The 18,528-nt window shown below is 34.7% G+C and overlaps 5 protein-coding genes across 11 annotated transcripts; 2 read left to right on the top strand and 3 right to left on the bottom strand.

Annotated features, from left to right (window-relative positions):
* Positions 1 to 219: 219 nt before the first annotated feature.
* Positions 220 to 1,947, top strand: LOC18038948 (auxin efflux carrier component 8). The gene is made up of 6 exons (XM_006431012.2): positions 220 to 769; positions 877 to 1,054; positions 1,137 to 1,222; positions 1,300 to 1,457; positions 1,537 to 1,613; positions 1,702 to 1,947. Exons 1-6 carry the CDS (start codon positions 262 to 264, stop codon positions 1,766 to 1,768), a joined length of 1,074 nt encoding a protein of 357 aa, XP_006431075.1. The 5' UTR covers positions 220 to 261; the 3' UTR covers positions 1,769 to 1,947.
* A 712-nt stretch (positions 1,948 to 2,659) lies between these two features.
* LOC18038947 (mitochondrial outer membrane protein porin of 34 kDa) lies at positions 2,660 to 5,407 on the top strand. The gene is made up of 6 exons (XM_006431011.2): positions 2,660 to 2,823; positions 2,969 to 3,036; positions 3,580 to 3,690; positions 3,844 to 3,930; positions 4,158 to 4,366; positions 4,828 to 5,407. The coding sequence occupies exons 1-6, from the start codon at positions 2,775 to 2,777 to the stop codon at positions 5,126 to 5,128; spliced, it is 825 nt and encodes a 274-aa protein (XP_006431074.1). The 5' UTR covers positions 2,660 to 2,774; the 3' UTR covers positions 5,129 to 5,407.
* A 341-nt stretch (positions 5,408 to 5,748) lies between these two features.
* On the bottom strand, positions 5,749 to 7,598 carry LOC18040109 (hypersensitive-induced response protein-like protein 1). Its single transcript, XM_006431009.2, has 6 exons — positions 7,423 to 7,598; positions 7,042 to 7,260; positions 6,735 to 6,855; positions 6,535 to 6,626; positions 6,361 to 6,457; positions 5,749 to 6,281 (listed from the first exon to the last, which is right to left on the bottom strand). Exons 2-6 carry the CDS (start codon positions 7,228 to 7,230, stop codon positions 5,926 to 5,928), a joined length of 855 nt encoding a protein of 284 aa, XP_006431072.1. The 5' UTR covers positions 7,231 to 7,260; positions 7,423 to 7,598; the 3' UTR covers positions 5,749 to 5,925.
* A 1,912-nt stretch (positions 7,599 to 9,510) lies between these two features.
* On the bottom strand, positions 9,511 to 12,206 carry LOC18038544 (hypersensitive-induced response protein 1). 4 transcript variants are annotated; one of them, XM_006431007.2, is made up of 6 exons: positions 12,101 to 12,206; positions 11,065 to 11,279; positions 10,559 to 10,679; positions 10,355 to 10,446; positions 10,172 to 10,268; positions 9,511 to 10,063 (listed from the first exon to the last, which is right to left on the bottom strand). In XM_006431007.2, the coding sequence occupies exons 2-6, from the start codon at positions 11,251 to 11,253 to the stop codon at positions 9,702 to 9,704; spliced, it is 861 nt and encodes a 286-aa protein (XP_006431070.1). In that variant the 5' UTR covers positions 11,254 to 11,279; positions 12,101 to 12,206; the 3' UTR covers positions 9,511 to 9,701. The 4 variants fall into 4 exon arrangements, with proteins under 4 accessions (XP_006431070.1, XP_006431069.1, XP_006431071.1 ...); XM_006431006.2 differs by having other exon boundaries at positions 11,065 to 11,268; XM_006431008.2 differs by lacking the exon at positions 12,101 to 12,206 and having other exon boundaries at positions 11,065 to 11,688.
* Positions 12,207 to 13,845: 1,639 nt separating this feature from the next.
* Positions 13,846 to 17,580, bottom strand: LOC18039462 (probable serine/threonine-protein kinase PIX7). Of its 4 annotated transcripts, none has more exons than XM_006431003.2 (6): positions 17,192 to 17,580; positions 16,288 to 16,622; positions 16,041 to 16,176; positions 15,031 to 15,170; positions 14,823 to 14,946; positions 13,846 to 14,701 (listed from the first exon to the last, which is right to left on the bottom strand). In XM_006431003.2, exons 1-6 carry the CDS (start codon positions 17,415 to 17,417, stop codon positions 14,187 to 14,189), a joined length of 1,476 nt encoding a protein of 491 aa, XP_006431066.1. In that variant the 5' UTR covers positions 17,418 to 17,580; the 3' UTR covers positions 13,846 to 14,186. The 4 variants fall into 4 exon arrangements, with proteins under 4 accessions (XP_006431066.1, XP_006431068.1, XP_006431067.1 ...); XM_006431005.2 differs by having other exon boundaries at positions 15,031 to 15,167; XM_006431004.2 differs by having other exon boundaries at positions 16,288 to 16,619.
* Positions 17,581 to 18,528: the final 948 nt, after the last annotated feature.

The raw sequence follows: 18,528 nt of genomic DNA, 5'->3' as shown, positions 1-18,528 counted from the left end.
CTTTGCCTAAAGAATCCACTAAGCATGCATGAACATAACCCACAAGGAAGTTAGAATCTTAACTTTTGACTAACATGCCAGTATTAGCCTGAGTTTACATAACGCGAAAGATTATGATTTTTTATGCAATAAGGTCATTCTGGGGATTAAGAAGAATTTTGGTAAACAGCATATAAAGTTCCTGTTGCCAAAAACCCACACAAGAAACTGAAAAAACCAGTCACATTTTCACAGCAATTGATCTATCACTAGTTTGCCAATATGATTTCTGTGGTTGATGCTTATCATGTTGTTGCTGCCTGTGTCCCATTATATGTTGCTATGTTGTTAGCTTATATATCTGTGAAATGGTGGAAGCTTTTTACACCAGATCAATGTGCAGGCATAAACAAATTTGTTGCCAAATTTTCAATTCCATTGTTGTCATTCCAAGTGATTTCTAAAAACAATCCCTATAAGATGAACCTGAAACTCATATATGCAGATTTTCTTCAGAAACTACTAGCCTTTTTAGTACTAGTAGCACTCACCAAAATCAGTTCGCGAAGTGGCTTAAGGTGGATCATCACTGGCCTCTCTCTTTCATCTTTGCCTAACTCCTTGATCCTCGGGATTCCGTTGTTGAGGGCTATGTACAGTGAAGAAGCAGCCTTGCTCCTTGCACAGATAGTTGTGTTACAGAGCCTAATTTGGTACAATTTATTGCTGTTCCTCTTTGAGCTTAATGCTGCAAAATCAGCTTCTGTCACACCAAATCCGGAAACCCCAGGTATCCTTTAGATGCACAGATTACTTTTCGATGCATGAATTTTTCATTTTTCTTGTCTAAATTCTAACATGAAGTCTCAAAATTTTGTTTTGTCTCTCCATTTTAAGAGGAACATGACGCATCACAAGAATCACAAGCCAAAGAGGGAGAAGAGGAAGCACAGAACAGAACAGCAACGAGAGTAAGGACCACGCACATTCTATTGACAGTGGGAAGAAAGCTTATTATTAATCCCAATACACATGCAACTTTGCTGGGCCTAATTTGGGCAAGTATAGAATTCAGGCATGTCTCTACAACACAAGTACATCACATTTTTTTACCTCATTTTGATATTTTTGTTATAGAGATTATGAATCTGTTGCAGGTGGGGAGTAAAATTGCCAGCAATTATAGACCAATCAGTTCGGATACTGTCAAATGGAGGTCTTGGCATGGCAATGTTCAGCCTAGGTATTAATATTATCATGTATCATTCGCTTAAATCATCTTTCAACATGAATACTGATAAAAGAAAGTATACCTTACAGGTCTTTTCATGGCATCGCGGCCCAGCATAATAGCTTGCGGCACAAGAATGGCAGCAGTAGCCATGGCACTGAAGTTCATTGTAGGGCCTGCCTTAATGGCAGCATCATCTTTTGCCATTGGACTCAGGGGCACATTGTTTAAAATTGCATTTGTACAGGTGCTTGCTTACAGAACTTATTTTTTCTCAATCAATCATTGGGATTTAAGCCCAAAAATCTGTGTTTTCTGAAGTGCAGGCAGCTCTTCCTCAAGGAATCGTGCCATTTGTTTTCGCTAAAGAGTATAATGTTCATCCGGATATATTGAGTACAGGGTAATTTCTGCTTCAATGTATCTCTCTTCTTATCTTTGTGTATCAAGATTAGTTTTTTGAGATCAATTTTTTTTTTTTTTTGGTTCAGGGTATTATTTGGCATGATCATAACCTTGCCTGTAACATTGGCATACTACTTCCTGTTAGCATTGTAAAATGCTTCAGGAACTATGCAAAATGACTTACAAGCGGTGATTATGCAGCCTAATTTCAAAGTTCAAGAAGAGCCATGGCGTTCTACATGTCGTGTAGAAGTCTTATTCAGTTTATTCAATTTTCTTCAACATGGGAATACAATACCAACCGTTTGTTCTAGTTTTTTTTTTTTTTTTCCAAGGGCTTGTAAGCATATCTATACAGAAATTAACAAGCTTATGCAATGATTAAAACATGTAAGTTATTGCTACTAAGTTTCGAAGCCTATGATCAAATCAAGTTCTAATAAAGCATAGTTTCATCAACATTTTTGTTAGTGTGTTCTTGGAAAAAAAAAAAAAAGGAAAAGAAAAGAAAAAAGACCATAAAAATCATAACTGCTCCGATTTTTATTGATATATAGGTCCAATCTTCAAGTTGTTCCCTGCTTGACATGTCATTTTCAAAATTTCATCCAACTTCGTGCCATACATCATACTCACTTTTAGCTTCTAGTTTGATTTTTTTGATTCTAAGCTCTCAAACTAATTATATAAACTTATAAATATATCAAGCAAAATTTGACTCTAAACGTCAGCATCACATATTCAAAAACATTCCGCTGTATAATTCTTGCTTTAATATCTAACCCAAAATTATCTTCAAGAAAAACAAATCAAGTAGTGACATGTCGGTTTGGTGCTCGTAAGGCCCAACTGAACAGGCCCAACAGTGGCAAACCCTGCTGCAGTTGGTAAAATCCCAAATTAAAAACCATATTAAAAGGGACTGAATATTCAACGGCCAAAACACTAAGACACCGCCTAGCCTCCATATCTAACGGGTCAGATTTTATTGAGAAATAAGAAAAAGAACCACCCTAAATAGAAAGGTGAAATTAGGGTTTTCTCTGGCCTTTAAATATAAAACCCCCAAACCCAAACCCACATCTTTCTTCATTGGTTTTCCCTTCTTGGTTTTCTGGGTCCCTGTCATTCTCCACGGAGAAAAAAAAAAAATTCAATCATGGGCAAGGGTCCTGGTCTCTACACTGATATTGGCAAAAAAGCCAGAGGTCCATTTTTTATTTTTTATTTTTCAAAATGAATTTTTCTGAGTCTTTTTTTTTCCATGATTATAAATTTATTTCTGGTTATTTTTTTATTTTTTGATATTTGTTGTGGGATTTTTTTTTTTTTTGTCGTGTGTGTGAATTGTAGATCTTTTGTACAAGGATTATCAGAGCGACCACAAGTTCACTATCACTACCTACTCTCCGACTGGAGTTGTAAGTTCTATCTTTTATTGCTTCTGTTTTATATTCATTTGTTGCCTAAGGACTGTAACTTGCTGCATTCATTGCTTTGTTTTTGTTTAGGAATAGTAATTACAGTGGTTGGCTTTAATTCTTTTGCATAGGGCATCTGATACACCGAAATGCATTTGTTGAGAATACCAAAATGATGCTGAGTTTTGTTGATTCAGCTTTCTTGCAACTTTGAAGGATGTTGTTGTTAGGGTTTTTTGTGATCTCATTAAAGTCAAAATCTTGCAATGGGTGGTACTTGTATATTTTATTTTCTGCACAAGCATTGTTCATATATGGTTGGTTTTGTTGTTTGTGGCTATGGAAAAATGATGCTTTTTTTTTTGCCTTAATGCTTTTTACTTCTCTTTTCTAATTATTGCAGCAGTTGATGAGTACAGTGAAGTTGTGTTCTCTATTTTGAGTGTCTTATCTGTTTCTAGTTTGAATTGATTGAGTTTAGTGGTAAGCTCATTGGATTTTTTTATCAATTGTTGACCTTTTCTTTATTTTATCATTGCGCAGGCTATTACATCATCTGGAACGAAAAAGGGTGAGCTGTTTCTAGCTGATGTTAATACCCAGCTGAAGAACAAGAATATCACAACTGATCTCAAAGTGGACACTGCCTCCAATGTAAGTTTTATTGGATTATAGTTTCTCCTGTAATCTGATCTTTAATCTCTTATTATGTCATGTTTTACTGCTTGTCTTTCATGATCTTGTTTCAAATATCTATTGATGTATTGAAAATTCTTTATGTGTACTGAAATTCTGTATTGTGATTAGCTTTTCACAACTATCACTGTTGATGAACCTGCTCCTGGGCTGAAAACGATCCTAAGCTTCAAAGTTCCAGATCAAAGGTCTGGCAAGGTAAGTAATTTAACATTCTCTACTCTAGTTTTTTAATATTTGAAAATTTCATCAATTAGTTGAGAACTGGCAATGCAGATTTCACATTTTCGTATCTCAGTTTGTGACGTCAGAACTAGTGACTTGTTAATGTGGAGATATTCTTCCAGAGATTGTTCTATACAAATACCATTATATTGGAAACTCTTGGTTGTTATTTATCTTATTGTTTCATAATTGTGTTACAGGTTGAACTCCAGTATTTGCATGATTATGCGGGGATAAGCACAAGTGTCGGCTTAACAGCGAATCCTATTGTTAACTTCTCGGCTGTGATTGGTACTAATGTTCTCTCTCTTGGTACTGATCTGTCATTTGACTCCAAATCTGGGAACTTCACTAAATGCAATGCTGGTCTGAGCTTCAACAATGCCGACCTTATTGCTTCATTGAATTTGTGAGTATTTTTTACTGTGTGCATCTGTTCATTTGAAAGGGATCTTCTTTTTTCTACTACTGTGCTGTACATTCTTTGCTGTATTTGGTGTTTTCTTTTTTTTTTTGCAGAAATCACTTTCATTTGAGAAACCCATAGTTTATCAGAATAGTCAAACATTATGTTTGGCCAACTGATTGACATTTTTATGACTAGATTTTTGAAGCTTCTTGTTTGATATCTCATATCTTCATGAAATACATGATAATGATGGCTTGTTAATGACTTTTTTGGGGCCCTACCTGAATGGCTTGTTAAGAGGTCTGTTTGAGATGATAAAATACATGATACGACATTCTAGCTGCCTTGACTAATTTGTTCTTGTTGTGAATGAATATTAGATTTAACCATGCCTGTTGTAATACTCTTAATGTGGCAAAGTGAATTCTTCGAACTGATAACTCCACGCTTGTGTTGCACAGGAACAACAAAGGTGATTCCCTGGCTGCATCCTACTACCACTTTGTTAATCCCTTGACAGCTGTTGGTGCAGAAGTAATCCATAGCTTCTCAACCACTGACAATACCATCACTGTTGGGACCCAGCACATATTAGATCCACTGACCACATTGAAGGCGCGAGTGAACAATGCTGGCATTGCTAGTGCTCTCATCCAGCATGAGTGGCGTCCAAAGTCGTTGTTCACCATTTCTGGTGAGGTGGACACCAAGGCCATTGAGAAGAGTGCCAAATTTGGACTGGCATTGGCTCTAAAGCCATAGTTGAGAGCTTGGTAGGTGTTGGTAGGCATAGTTTAGCTGTCTGTTCAAAACTGATTATGTGTTTTGTTTTATCTCTTCTCGGTGGTTTTGAATTGTAAAATAAAATTGGAGGATCATAAACCTGTGTCATAACTTTTGAGGGCTTTTACAATTTCCAATTAACCTTTTGACTGAGGTTTAATACCTGTTATTTTGTGATGTTTTCACTTGGAGATTTTATTTCAGTCATTTAATGGCTGTCTTTAGCAATCTTATTTCATTTTTGTTCTGTTTCAACAAGCATAGCCTTCCACCTTCCGTGTTCACTATCTTGAATGATATAAGATTGGATGCCCATTTTGGTTATTAGGTCAGCTAGAGCTTTTGATTGGTTATTATTTAGCTATCTGATCTTTTTGAATGGTAATGACTCCTTTAACCATATTTGGAATTGATTGATACATATCTATTATCATGTTTGTCCCCTCGTCCAGAATATAGACAACAGAGGATAAGGTTGTTTATATATTCTTTTGGGACCACTAGCATTAGTTATTGGCCATTTCTAGGTGGGATTGTTGCCTGCAGTAATCATCATCTTCCAATCGATTTTATCTAATTCATCACCTACTCCAAAAACGTATAAAGTGCATACTTGCACAATTTCTGGTTTGGTTTTCAAGAAGTAGCACGCATGACATGACATTTGCACATAACAGGTTTGACATAGCAAGTATTATGTAGACACACGCGGTAACCAATCGGTCACTTACAGAAGCAGCTGCATACATGGTGACAGTGAAGACGGCTTATAGCTGCTAGTGTGAGGATGCCTGAAGCAATCCATTTCGAATCTGTGTTGCAATATCCTGAACAGCTCCAGGTCCATGTGGAATAAAGACTGATGAGCTCTTGGAGGAAGCGCCAATTTCCTTCATGGTGTCGAAATACTGAGTGATAAGTACCATGTCTAAAATATCCTTGGCAGTAGTTCCTGGTACATTTTCTGAGAAGCCAAGCACGCTGTCTCTCAGGCCATCAACAATTGCCTGGCGCTGCCTGGCAATACCAACTCCCGCTAGGTACTTGGACTCAGCTTCACCTTCTGCTCGCTTTATCTGTACAATCTTCTCTGCTTCTGCTTTCTCATTAGCTGCTACCCTCAGCCTTGCAGCTGCCAGAATTCAACTTAGTTAGAAAAAATTGAGAAATAATAACAAAGAAATTTGTGCAGACAAAGGTTGATTTCTCACCAGCATTGATCTCGTTCATTGCCCGTTTGACGTGCACATCTGGTTCGATATCTACAATGAGTGTCTGGACAATCTCATACCCATAAGCAGACATTGCCTGTAATTTCATCGGGTAGCAATATGTTGACACAGACATGAAAAAATTTGATGATTCTCCACAGAAGTAACGCGTACCTTTTCGAGCTCTTCTTCAACAGCTTTTGCAATATCATTCTTCTGCTCAAAAACATCATCCAAATCTAGCTTTGGAACACTTGCCCTGATCACTGATTGATTCAATCACGAAAATGAGAGTTAGCATATTAAGTAATAGCCAGTAGACACAGAAAAATTAGTATTAACAGTAATTATTTAAGCTTTCCCTCTTCTCATACCATCAAAAACATAGGCTTGAATCTGAGTTCTGGTGTTGCTAAGTTTGTAGAAAGCATCACTCGCCTTTTTGGCCAGGGCACGGTACTGGACGGATGCCACTACGTTGACAAACACATTATCCTGTAGAGCCACAGATCATATCAACTTAAAAATAGATTGGTGACAAACTGAAAACTGAAGATCGTTCATAGAAGAATTTCAGAACTTGAACCATGTCCCTGGAATTATTGAGTGATGTATCATCATGAAAAGCTACTACAAGAATCTGCATCAAATTCTATATAGCACAGTGGGGAAAAAAATCACCTTCGTCTTGGTCTCACAGCGCACGTCCAACTGCTGCAGCCTGAGTGAGAGATCACCAGCAATCTGACATCCTAGAAGCCAGGGCACGCAATGGCATCCCGGATCAAGAACTTCGTCAAACTTGCCAAATCTCTCCCTTATAGCAACCGTAGACTGATCAACTTGTACACAACAGAATGCATTCCCCATTTTTCTCTAGTCTTACTCGTATATTCTTCACTGGAAAAGCAAAAGAAAGAAAAACACTTTGAAATTTGCTTCCCAGTAATAATCAAATAAACTTGGAATGTAAAGAATCACAAGTGATTGAGTATGATCTCAAACATCAAATTATTTAATCGTTCGGAATTGAGAGAGAGAGAGAGAGAGAGAGTCACATACCAATGAAGCAATGGGACAAGATGCTAGCGTAGGTAAGAAGGAACAAGATAAGCCAATTATATTGCTAGATGCACAAAAGTCAAAGAGACCAATTGGATTAGCTTCATTGTAAACGCAGTCGCCAATGAATATTAAGATCAATTATTTTAATGGGTTCATAAGATCAATGTTCAAAAAGAATAATGGAGCTTTCCAAGCATCTTTCTTGTCATTATTATATCATAGTATGATGTGAAATGATATTCCCTTTGCTTTCATTGGAAATCTCCTATCAAGTGGACAAAGTAAAACGTACAAGAAGATCAGTAAGTTGCAATAATTGGTTTGTAGTTTATAATCATGCAGTCATTCTCATGCCAGCATGAAACTGAAAACAAGAGGAATGATGCCGCTTTGATGTCATTTTGATTCTGACAGCTTCTACATGCTGCTAATGCTATCTCTCAGGTTGTTAGTTTGAACACGGCAACCTTATCCTGTAAGAAACTGCTGCCGGCAATCTATGAGTTCTTGAAAGCGACGTCAATGCATGATATTAAATAAGCACGGTAAAGCTCTAAAAACTACCTTACAGCCACCGTATACATGTTACAAATATTGCAAATTTTTTCATGAATGATCACAAATTGTTCATTACACTTCCCAAATTTTTTTTGGAACAATTACATTTTATGTCTTACTTTGGATGTATGATGCAAAGTTTGTGAGTGTAATGAAAAACTTATGGTAATATAACATAAAATCATTTTTAAGATATAAAATCTGGGAATGTAACAAAAAACTTGTGGCGATATAATGTACGACCATTGTTAATTATTCTGACCCAATACTACTGAGCTAGACCAAAGTGGCTATATTCATAATGCAATCATTTTTTACATTTTTCAGATTCTCTGCGAAGTTTTCTAAAATTCAGGTTACATTTTTTTCAGGTTGTTAAAAGATAAAATAAACTGAAATTTAAAAAAAAAAATTTGAGAAATGTAACAAAAAATTTCGATGGCGCTAAGAGCATCTCCAAAAACTTATATAAATTTTACTCTTCAAATATTTATTTGCTTATGTGGCAAATAAAAGGGTGAAAAAATATAATATTCTCCAAAAAAACTCTTCAAATAGAAAAAAATTAATATTATTTTAATCATATAATTAGTTTTTTAAAGAAAAAGTCAATAGCAATTAAAGCACTTCTCTCTCTTTCTTCAATGAAAAGTAATAAAATATAAATTGAAAATTGAGAAATTAACTCTCTAAATTTGAAGAGAGGGAATTAATTCTTATTTGAAGAATCTTAATTAAAGTATCTTTTGAAACTTTAAATATTGATGCGATTCTTTAAATAAGTAATAAAATCGTATTTGAATAATCTTTTGGTGGTGCTCTAATATTATAGTTGTTGTTACCTTGATGGAGACTGACCAGCATGGGTTTTGCTTTTGCCATGATAAGAAATTCTGTGCGCATTGACCGCGTCATACACGTGGCAAGTATTTAGTGGAGGTTCAATGCGGCAGAAGTAGCCAAGACTTTTACAAACCTTCTATTGACTAATTTGAATCCTCTACCATGAAGTGTACTGATAGAAATTTACAAATCCTGTGTATCCAAATCATTACAAAAAATTATGGTAGCAATTTAGGCCAGTTAAAAACAAAAAATTTATATTATAATAAGTTATTATTTTTCATAATTCTGCCTTAAAAAGCCTACCTTCACATAATAATAATAATCTATATACTTTAAACAATATATACTTTGTTGCATTAAAAGTTTAAAATAAAATATTTTTTTAAGTTGCTTAAACAATCATTTATCTTTAAAGTTGTTACCAAATCATTGTATAATATTTGCAGAAATTATATTGAGAGAAAAAAAATGAAAAGAATACAAATGTTTAGACTTTTAAAATGATTTTACAAAATCCCTATGGTATAATATTTATGTAGTACCTCTATATCACTTAGATTAAAGATAACCAAATCAAACTAATAATTTTTATAACTATACAGCTATTATGTAATAAACTCCTGATAGTGATCGAAATAATTAGTCCTAATATCCTAATATTATGATTATGGCGAAAAATTATAACGGAAGCATATTGCATATACAAATGATTTCACTCGAGCCCTTTTTTTCCCCCCATTGTGCAAGTAATAATATAACAAAGGACGGTGCTTGGAATAAAATACTAATAAAGTTTAGATATTAGAAACACCAAATGCAGGACTATGATAAGCACTAGGACTAGTAAAGGACTTTGCATATCAGCAGAATATCTACTTCTGAACTTGATTGGCCTGAAGGAGTCCCTCCCTGATTTGTGTAGCAATGTCCTTAACAGCACCAGGTCCATGTGGGATAAAAACAGATGAGGACTTCGAGGATGCTCCGATCTCCTTCATGGTGTCAAAGTATTGAGTCACCAGAACCATGTCCATGACATCCTTGGAGGTTGTTCCAGGAACATTCTCAGAGAAGGCAAGCACACTGTCTCTTAACCCATCAACAATAGCCTGGCGCTGACGTGCTATCCCAAGTCCGGACAGGTATTTTGCCTCAGCCTCCCCTTCAGCTCGTTTGATTTGCAATATCTTCTCTGCCTCAGCCTTCTCATTTGCTGCCAGCCTCAGTCTTGCAGCTAGTCACATGCACAAGCGAAGCATCAAGCGTTCAAACAATTGGGATTATAAATTATATTCATACTTTTCCTGCGAGTGACAAGTACGAATTGGATCTAAATTTTCACCTGCATTGATCTCATTCATTGCTCTCTTTACATGAACATCTGGCTCAATATCCACAATAAGAGTCTGCACTATCTCATACCCATAATGAGACATGGCCTAACCCAAAAAAAAAAAAAGAAGGGCAGGACATTGGCTCTTGGGTCGCTTTAAACAAAAACAATCCAAATTTTCACAAATATTACCTTTTCGAGCTCCTCTTCAACGGCTTTGGCAATTTCATTCTTCTGCTCAAAGGCGGCATCTAAGTTCAGTTTTGGTACGCTTGCCCTGATAACTGAAGAGATGAAAAATATTAGTTTTTGTAAAGCACCTTATTATATGTCTACCAATCATGTCAATAACCATATTTATTTACTTCACAATGCACCCAAAAGAACCTTACTTACCATCAAAGACATAGGCTTGGATTTGGCCCCTGGTGTTGGAGAGCTTATAGAAAGCATCATAAGCTTTATCAGCCAAGGCACGATATTGAACGGAAGCAACCACATTGACAAAAACATTATCCTGAAAAAGTTTGTATAAATTAAACTCTATTAAATGTCAAGTTTTCACTTTTCCAAGAACAAAGAAGATAAATTTATGGTAAATGGAGAGATAATCAAAAGTCAATATGATGTCCCCTCAAACTATACAAACACAGAAAGAGGAAACAAAACCAGAGTGGTCATTCGGAGGGAAAGCAAACAACTCATTCCACACAAACAAATGCTTATTAGAAAGAAGTTCCAAGGTACCTAAGAGACTGCATTTGAATTCATCAAGTATAAAGATTAGAACTTGCTTAAGAAAACAGATACATATATCATTTGCATTCTAAAAGGAACATATAAATAACAAACTGAAATCAATTTATTCAGAGAAATCAAGTCAAGGAGAAGAAACCGCAAACCTTAGTCTTTGTTTCACATTTAACATCCAGTTGTTGCACCCGGAGTGAAAGCCGACCAGCTACCTTGTAGCCAAGGCACCAAGGCAAGCATTGACACCCAGGTTCAAGCACATGATCAAACTTTCCAAATTGTTCTCTGATGACTACTTTTGACTGCTCCACCTGAATGCAGCCCAACGTTTGACCCATCTTTCAAAACTGCAACTGAAATCAAACTCCAGCAATGGATCAGTAAATTAACAAATAAGCACGAAATTTGTGCAAAATGGTGTCTACCCGTATGAATTGCTACAAGTGATATTAAGAAAATGGATTTAAAAAATAACCGAGATGGGCAAAAGACATTTTTTTATTCCACTTGTTTAAACCAAAAAATGAACTTTATTCATTATTTTAGTTCAAAAAGAAAATAAACGCAAAGTTTCAAACTTTCTCCTCCAACATTTTAAAGGGTGCCTGGCTTTGACAATTATTAGATGACTTACGATGAGTAGGATCACAAATTAGCTGCAACAGTTTTTCCAAAAAAAAAAAAAAATTGGCTGTAACAAAGCTTCAAAACAAGATTTATAACGAAGAATTACATATTTGTAAAATTTATAAAAAGAAATGGTAAATAATTCAGAAAATGAACTTAAAAAAATAACCCAGCTGGAAAATTTTTTCCTTTGTTTTTTTTTTTTAACAAGAAAAAAGTAAAGTTTATTGATTATTCAAGTTCAATAGAGAAAAGGAGGGGAAAAAAACACAAAGTTCCAAACTTTCTCATTCAACTTTCGATTCTTTTCTATGTTAACTGTAAACAATCACATACAGACTAAAGGGAGTTCAGAAAGACACTCAAAACGACATATTTAACAACAAAACTAAAAAAATGAAAAGCAAAACTGGTCTCTAACAACACAATAAATACAGAAAAACAAAGGAAAAAAATGCAGGGGTGATTTAAGGATCAAAGTGCAGGGGTGATTCTCTTAAATTTCTGAATTTTTTTTCTCGGGAGCCAAACGGAAAATTTAGAGGTGTACAAACATACCCTGCAAAAGAGTTGCTTTTGAAACAAGAAACAAATGTGGCTTAACAACCAAAGTGGTTACTTTTTTCTTTTAAAAGGATTTTTGTTCGTGACACTTGGGCTTTAGCTGCTCTGAAAGTTAAAGAAGAACTATGATGATTGTGGTTTGAGTGTTTAATAAGCTTAATTTTTTTTAATTAAGTAAAAAATTATGTAAGATTAATTTGTAAGTTTTGTTTTTATGAAATACGAGTGGAATAGAGATTTTTTTTCTCTCTGAATGTTATATGTCTGAGTATGTATTTCATAAAATTAATGTAATAACGTAAACATATGTTGTAAGGATCATATGTTTGGGTATATACTTTATAAAATTAATGTAATAATGTAAGTCCAAAGTTATATATTTGAACATGTACTTCATAGTATAATGTCTGCTCCGTGAAATATAGTAATCTTATATATGAATATGTACTTTATAGAATTAATGTAATAATGTGAGTTTATTAATATAATAATGTGAGATCTAAATTATATATATGATTGTAAATATCAGTGTAATGTCTACTCTAATATAATGTGTAATTAATATTAAAAAAAATTGATTGTAAGAATAAGAGTGGTTATTTATAAATAGGATTCTTTCACTTAAATAAACAGAAGTTAAAATAAACAATGGGACCCCGTTATCCTAAAAAATATTAATTAGTACTTTTAGAAAAGTATTTATTTATTAATTAAAATCTTTTTAATTTCAGAATACATATTTGAAAAGCATTAAAAAGAAACAGAATCATTTCCTTAATAGTAAGGTACCCCAAGAGCACTAAACCCATTTGAATTTTAGTCTCAACTTTCATTTAGCACCCTTACGTTCAGCCCAATTAGCAGCATTTGCTCCTTTTTAGTCTTTATTACATTTGCTTCACTCACTCATTTTGGGGTGACCACTGACCAGCTTGTTTTCTACTTTTCTTGGGTTTGTAACAGGAAACGCATTATTGGAACAACTCTCTTTTATTCGGCTGTATTAATTTTGTTACCATATTAAGTCTTGCTGCTTAACATAGATTGATGCTCTATGTTCACTCAATTAGTTGTCAGACGTCACAGTCTCATATCAAATTTGTCATAAATAATAAATATGAAATTCAAATTTCAGCAAGGTTAGGCCCGCCAACATTAACAAGGAAGCTCAGGACAACCAGGCCTAACTTGTTCATGTGGCTTGAGAACCCCAGTTGATTTTACCATGCCTTGTTAATTACTAATTAGAGCAGGCAACGGCAAGACAAATTTTTTCCCTTAAATGTAACCCGTAACAATCTAGATGTAAACATGAAGTTACCCTACATGGCATATAATAAAAATAACTTTTAATATGTTTACTGCATCCATGCAAAAGTTTAAACTTATCAGTGAAGTAGGAGTTTGATTTGCTGAGCATGAGAGATTTGATATTGTTTCTGCCAGTGTAGGTAAACCTGAACTTTGAATACTTACACATTTCCATAAACCCTATCAAGTATCCATTTATGTATAAAATTACAAGGAGTGGTTGAAAGTATGAAAGATGGATCAATGCAAAAATTGCACAACTGCGAATGCGTCTCCAGCTATAACATTCCATATACGCGCATCAATAATGGCCCCCAACCAACCCTCCTTAGCTTGTCCTTGCCTTGATAGAAAGAATCCAAGATAAGACCGTCCCCACCACTTCACCAAACGCTCCTCCAATCACAAAATACCAAGTGCACACTTATCACGCATTGTGGGATATTATAAGATTGGACGGTATTGCCTGGTGACCAGGATCATAACAATATTAACTTTCTAAAAACAATGTGACTTGAATAGATATCAGATATCTCATATACATCGCATGGATGTAATGATACACAATAATTAAACCAGCCTCCTTGGGTTTCCATAAACTACATGCACTGCATAACTACACAGGCAAAGGAGGCCTTTGAGTCACTATGATTATATGATACAAATGATAAACAACAACGATACAAGCCATTTCAGAAACAAAGATAAGAGAGAATCACTGTGATTATCTGAAGATAATTTAATCGAGTAATTCAAAATGGGGATTTTATTATTGTTTTCCATTCGGTTTTGGTGACTGTTGAGGATGGCGATATGGAGAAGCATGTGGACCATTTGGATGCGATAAGGTCCTTAAGGGTTGTCCATTCCTTGTCATGAATCCTCCCTGTGTTCTGATGCCGTTTTTAGAATTTCGGATGGACCAGGTATTATCTGCCTGCATGGTTTGGAAGTAATAGGAGGAGCTAGCCATGTCCTTGAGGTTTTGCAAAGGCTTCAAAGTTTCAACAACCTCACTCATCCGTGGTCTGGCTTTGGGGTCACGGCTAAGGCATTGGGCAGCCAGCTGGGTTGCTTTCTGAGAACCTTTGATTGAAAAGTGACCTTCAAGGCGAGGGTCCAACAACCGATAGAACCTTCTCTTGTCCCCAAGATGCGGTCTTGCCCATTCCACAAGGTTGTGTTCCCCATTTGGTCGGTTTTTATCCATGGATCTTCGTCCAGTCAACATTTCAAGTAAAACTACTCCAAAGCTATAGACATCACTCTTTGATGTCAAATGTCCTAAATCCACAAGAAGCATTTTAGACTTAAGTTACAACCCAGTGATCACTGGTGTGATTTCTACACGGGGCAGTAATTATTAAATAACATAAATGACATAAGAAGTATTTTTTATGCTTACCAGTCATCACATACTCTGGAGCAGCATATCCATACGTTCCCATTACTCGAGTAGATACATGTGTTTTACCATCCTCTGGGGCGTCTTTGGCAAGTCCAAAATCAGAGAGTTTGGCATTGTAATCCTAAAATGTTTAAACCATTTTAGAAAATAAGGGAATAGATTGACTGACAGAATATAGTTATTGTGCTGAATGTGTGTCACATACCGCATCTAATAAAATATTTGATGTTTTGAAATCACGATATATCACAGGTTTTTCAGCTTCTTCATGAAGAAAGGCAAGACCCTTAGCAGCACCAAGTGCAATCTTCATTCTGATAGACCATGGAAGTGGCAAGGACCCTTCTGCATATAACATGGTTGTCACCAGAGAACATTAAAATACAATTATGCAAGTAGAAAGTGTCAAAAACACAATTCCATAATGGCATAATAATCAAAAAGAAATAGCTAAGTCAATCTAAAACCTAAAACTTTCTCTTGAGGTTTAAAACAGGTTGTGAATTGCAGTTTGTACAAAGCTAGTAGGAAATTCTTCTTGATAGAGCAATTCTAATGGTTGTACCTAAATGTCACACAGAAAACCTATTAACAAAATCAGAAAGAAGAGTTCTGCCCCAACTCAAATGCGGCACAATAATCAATCTTAGTAAATATCAATGTTTCGCATTAGATGGAACTGCAACCTGCGTTTGGCCAGAGCAACAAGTGTGATTAAGCAAACTATTGCTTTCAATTAATAGATATTACTTTTGAGTCCTAATGGCTATTGCTCGTATCAAGCATATCAAGCATGCTATTGCTTATAATCAGTAGCAACCCTCTCAGATTAGGTTGTAATGCTTATCTACATGGAAGATATACAATTCATAGGGTTTAACGCAGAAAAGCACATGGTACATATTGCATCAAATTTATCCTTCATTTTCTCTCCATCATCTATAAGATGCTGCAATTTGAAACCAGGAAATTTCGATTAATATATAAGCTAATTTTTAACAGTATGTTTTCACTACGGAAGCTAATGCTAGATACCCCTCTACAACCTAAGAAAACATGGGGTAGCTTGAACTCTCCACCTCACACATTCAGGAGAAGTAATTAGCCACGGTTCATAATTGAACATTGAAGTAACAACAATTCTCTGACTAAGAAATCACATTAATGAAACATAACAGCACACTTAAGAAGAGTAATCAATGATTAGTCACATACTTCTGAAGAGGTGGTTTTCCAAACTCCCTCGAGGCATAAACTCATATACCAGCAGCCTTTGATCATCTTCGATGCAGTATCCAACCAATTTAACCAAATTGGGATGGAGGAGGTTGCCAAGGAAATTAACTTCCGCCTGAGATTTAAAGAGGAAAGAGAAAGATTTCAATAAATTTGTAAGCAAAAGCACCAAAGTGTGGTCCCTACAGTCAATAAAATGAAGAGGAAGAAAATTTAACGTTCATACCAGCCACTCTTTATGTCCCTGAAGTCCATCATGATTTAAGGTTTTAACTGCAACAGTAAGCCCAGTACCGGGTTTCACTGGAGCAGTTCCATTCTCTTCAACCCAACCTTTGAAGACACAACCAAACCCACCCTCACCAAGAAGACTCTCAGGCCTGAAATTCCTCGTCGCTAGCTTAAGATCATTGAACATGAACTTCCGAAGCTGAGAAGCAACCTTCAACTCCTCACTGAATTTCGGAGTTGATGAAGCACTTTCTGCATTACTTGTTGTCGTAGAGGACACAGGAACAACTGGTCGATCTCTTCTTTTCTCATTTGAGGATTTACCATCTGCTGATAGACCCAAAAATTACAAATCATACACATATCAAAAGAGGTAAACAATAATCATGCAATGATATCCAAATGCAGTTACAATCACAATACCTCCATATTAACACATTTATTTTCTCCCAACCTAAAGAAAATCGCTATGAATGCTCATGCTTCAATGTTCAATTTTGGCAAAATAATCAAACTGAGCAAGTTATTAGGTGAAACCTCACACAAAGCTTAGCATACCCAATAAAAACAAATCGACACATACTTACTAAGTGATTATAGACAATCCCGTTAAATGAACAAATTTCACACAGCTCCTATCCTTTCTCAAAAACGAAACAAGAGACTTTTACATATCCTCAACCTCATGCAAAACATATCCCTTCAACTAATGATGCTGATATATCACTTTAAAGGGAAAAAAAAATTATGTATCTTCACTTTGCTTAGATGGAAACCCGAAGATGATAAATATAGAAAGAAATTAAATTCACACATAAGGTTGTAAACTTTAACAGTTCTGTGAAAATAAAATTCATAACAAAAATAATGACTTAAGAAAAGAAAACAAAAATAATTACCATAATTAGTACTTGTACCACTCATGGAACTGTCAACTTTTGATCTTGAAGGCATGCAACTTTCAATAAACCTGAACCTAACCCAACATCCAATTTCTTCTTCTTCTTCTTGTTCAGCTCCTCCATCTTTCTTCTTCTTTACCTTCCTTGATTTACTATTATTATTATTATCACTATTATTCACTTCCCAATTCTTCACTTTTACAGACTCAGGACTCAAACCCATCTTTACAAAGCTCTAAAATTGATCAAGCTCTCATATCATAACTCAAAAAAGCTCATAAATTTAGCTACAATTAGAAAACCCCACATCCAAAAAACCGCAAAAAATGGAAAATTTGGGAAAATCAATGACACCCGGTTTGCAAAATTTAGTCAAAAGTTGAAGAGAGAGAGAGAGGCTGCTTGAGAAAGAGGGAAAGTGTTAGGACGGGCAGGTTGGGCAGTTTGAAACAGAGAGTACGGGCAGTTTGGGCAGGAGAGAGAGATTTTGTTAAATATAATAACACGTACATCCTCATGATTTTACCCTTTTCTCAAATAATTACATAATTTATCCATAACATCACACATGAGTCCTCATTTCTTTTCAAATGTCCAAAGTACCCTAACGCAATTCACATTTTAAAATTTGATATTACAGCATTAGAATTATAAAATACTAGTGGTGCATTTACTTGCTAGATTGGGGAACTAAAATTCAAATTAAAAATAATTGATGATGTTTACTTACTAAAATATAGGTGAATTAGAATGAAACATGTGGGGTTCGCACATTTTTTAGATTAAGGAATGAGAACTCGATTCTCATGAGAGAGATAAGAAATTAAGTTTTCATTTCTTAAATTCCCTCTTTTATCTCATCTAAATTTTATAATTCTATTTTTGTCGTTAAATAAAATATTATTATATTATTGTTATTATTACTATTATTCCTATTTTTATTTTGTTGTTGTTGTTGTTAATAATAATAATAATTTAATATTAATAGTGATAAAATTTTAACAATAATAATAATCATTGTTATTACTATTGTCATCAACATTATCATTGTCATCATTATTATAATACAATCAATTAATGATAATAAAATTAATAATTATTATTATTATTAAAAATAATTATTTGAATAATAATAATCAAAATTATTATAATAAATAATGACAATAATCAACTAAGGTCATTTTTAGTAACTTCCAACTATTCATTATAATTTCAAGATAAAGTAAACATATCAATTGTAATATAATTCATTCTGATTCGATTCATATAGTTAAAGTAAATAATTTATTATGATTCTTATTTCTCAATTCAATTATAGTTCACTTCGATTACAG

This window comes from Citrus clementina, unplaced genomic scaffold (assembly GCF_000493195.1).
Source record: "Citrus clementina cultivar Clemenules unplaced genomic scaffold, Citrus_clementina_v1.0 scaffold_6, whole genome shotgun sequence".
Classification (NCBI taxonomy): Eukaryota; Viridiplantae; Streptophyta; class Magnoliopsida; order Sapindales; family Rutaceae; genus Citrus; species Citrus x clementina.
This window is presented reverse-complemented; position numbering and strand designations above follow the sequence as displayed.

Excerpts from the sequence above, each read along its gene's own strand:
- LOC18038948 (XM_006431012.2), top strand. The coding sequence starts at position 262 with ATGATTTCTGTGGTTGATGCTTATCATGTTGTTGCTGCCTGTGTCCCA. Across the intron at positions 1,055-1,136 it reads TGGGCAAGTATAGAATTCAG|GTGGGGAGTAAAATTGCCAG; the intron begins GCATGTCTCTAC and ends AATCTGTTGCAG. Across the intron at positions 1,223-1,299 it reads CATGGCAATGTTCAGCCTAG|GTCTTTTCATGGCATCGCGG; the intron begins GTATTAATATTA and ends TATACCTTACAG.
- LOC18038947 (XM_006431011.2), top strand. The coding sequence starts at position 2,775 with ATGGGCAAGGGTCCTGGTCTCTACACTGATATTGGCAAAAAAGCCAGA. Across the intron at positions 2,824-2,968 it reads TATTGGCAAAAAAGCCAGAG|ATCTTTTGTACAAGGATTAT; the intron begins GTCCATTTTTTA and ends TGTGAATTGTAG. Across the intron at positions 3,931-4,157 it reads CAGATCAAAGGTCTGGCAAG|GTTGAACTCCAGTATTTGCA; the intron begins GTAAGTAATTTA and ends ATTGTGTTACAG.
- LOC18040109 (XM_006431009.2), bottom strand. The coding sequence starts at position 7,230 with ATGGGGAATGCATTCTGTTGTGTACAAGTTGATCAGTCTACGGTTGCT. Across the intron at positions 6,627-6,734 it reads TCAAGCCTATGTTTTTGATG|TGATCAGGGCAAGTGTTCCA; the intron begins GTATGAGAAGAG and ends TGAATCAATCAG. Across the intron at positions 6,458-6,534 it reads TTGAAGAAGAGCTCGAAAAG|GCAATGTCTGCTTATGGGTA; the intron begins GTACGCGTTACT and ends ATGAAATTACAG.
- LOC18038544 (XM_006431007.2), bottom strand. The coding sequence starts at position 11,253 with ATGGGTCAAACGTTGGGCTGCATTCAGGTGGAGCAGTCAAAAGTAGTC. Across the intron at positions 10,447-10,558 it reads CCAAGCCTATGTCTTTGATG|TTATCAGGGCAAGCGTACCA; the intron begins GTAAGTAAGGTT and ends TCATCTCTTCAG. Across the intron at positions 10,064-10,171 it reads AATGAATGAGATCAATGCAG|CTGCAAGACTGAGGCTGGCA; the intron begins GTGAAAATTTAG and ends GCATGTGACTAG.
- LOC18039462 (XM_006431003.2), bottom strand. The coding sequence starts at position 17,417 with ATGGGTTTGAGTCCTGAGTCTGTAAAAGTGAAGAATTGGGAAGTGAAT. Across the intron at positions 16,623-17,191 it reads TGGTACAAGTACTAATTATG|CAGATGGTAAATCCTCAAAT; the intron begins GTAATTATTTTT and ends TGGGTCTATCAG. Across the intron at positions 16,177-16,287 it reads AGGGACATAAAGAGTGGCTG|GCGGAAGTTAATTTCCTTGG; the intron begins GTATGAACGTTA and ends TTTAAATCTCAG.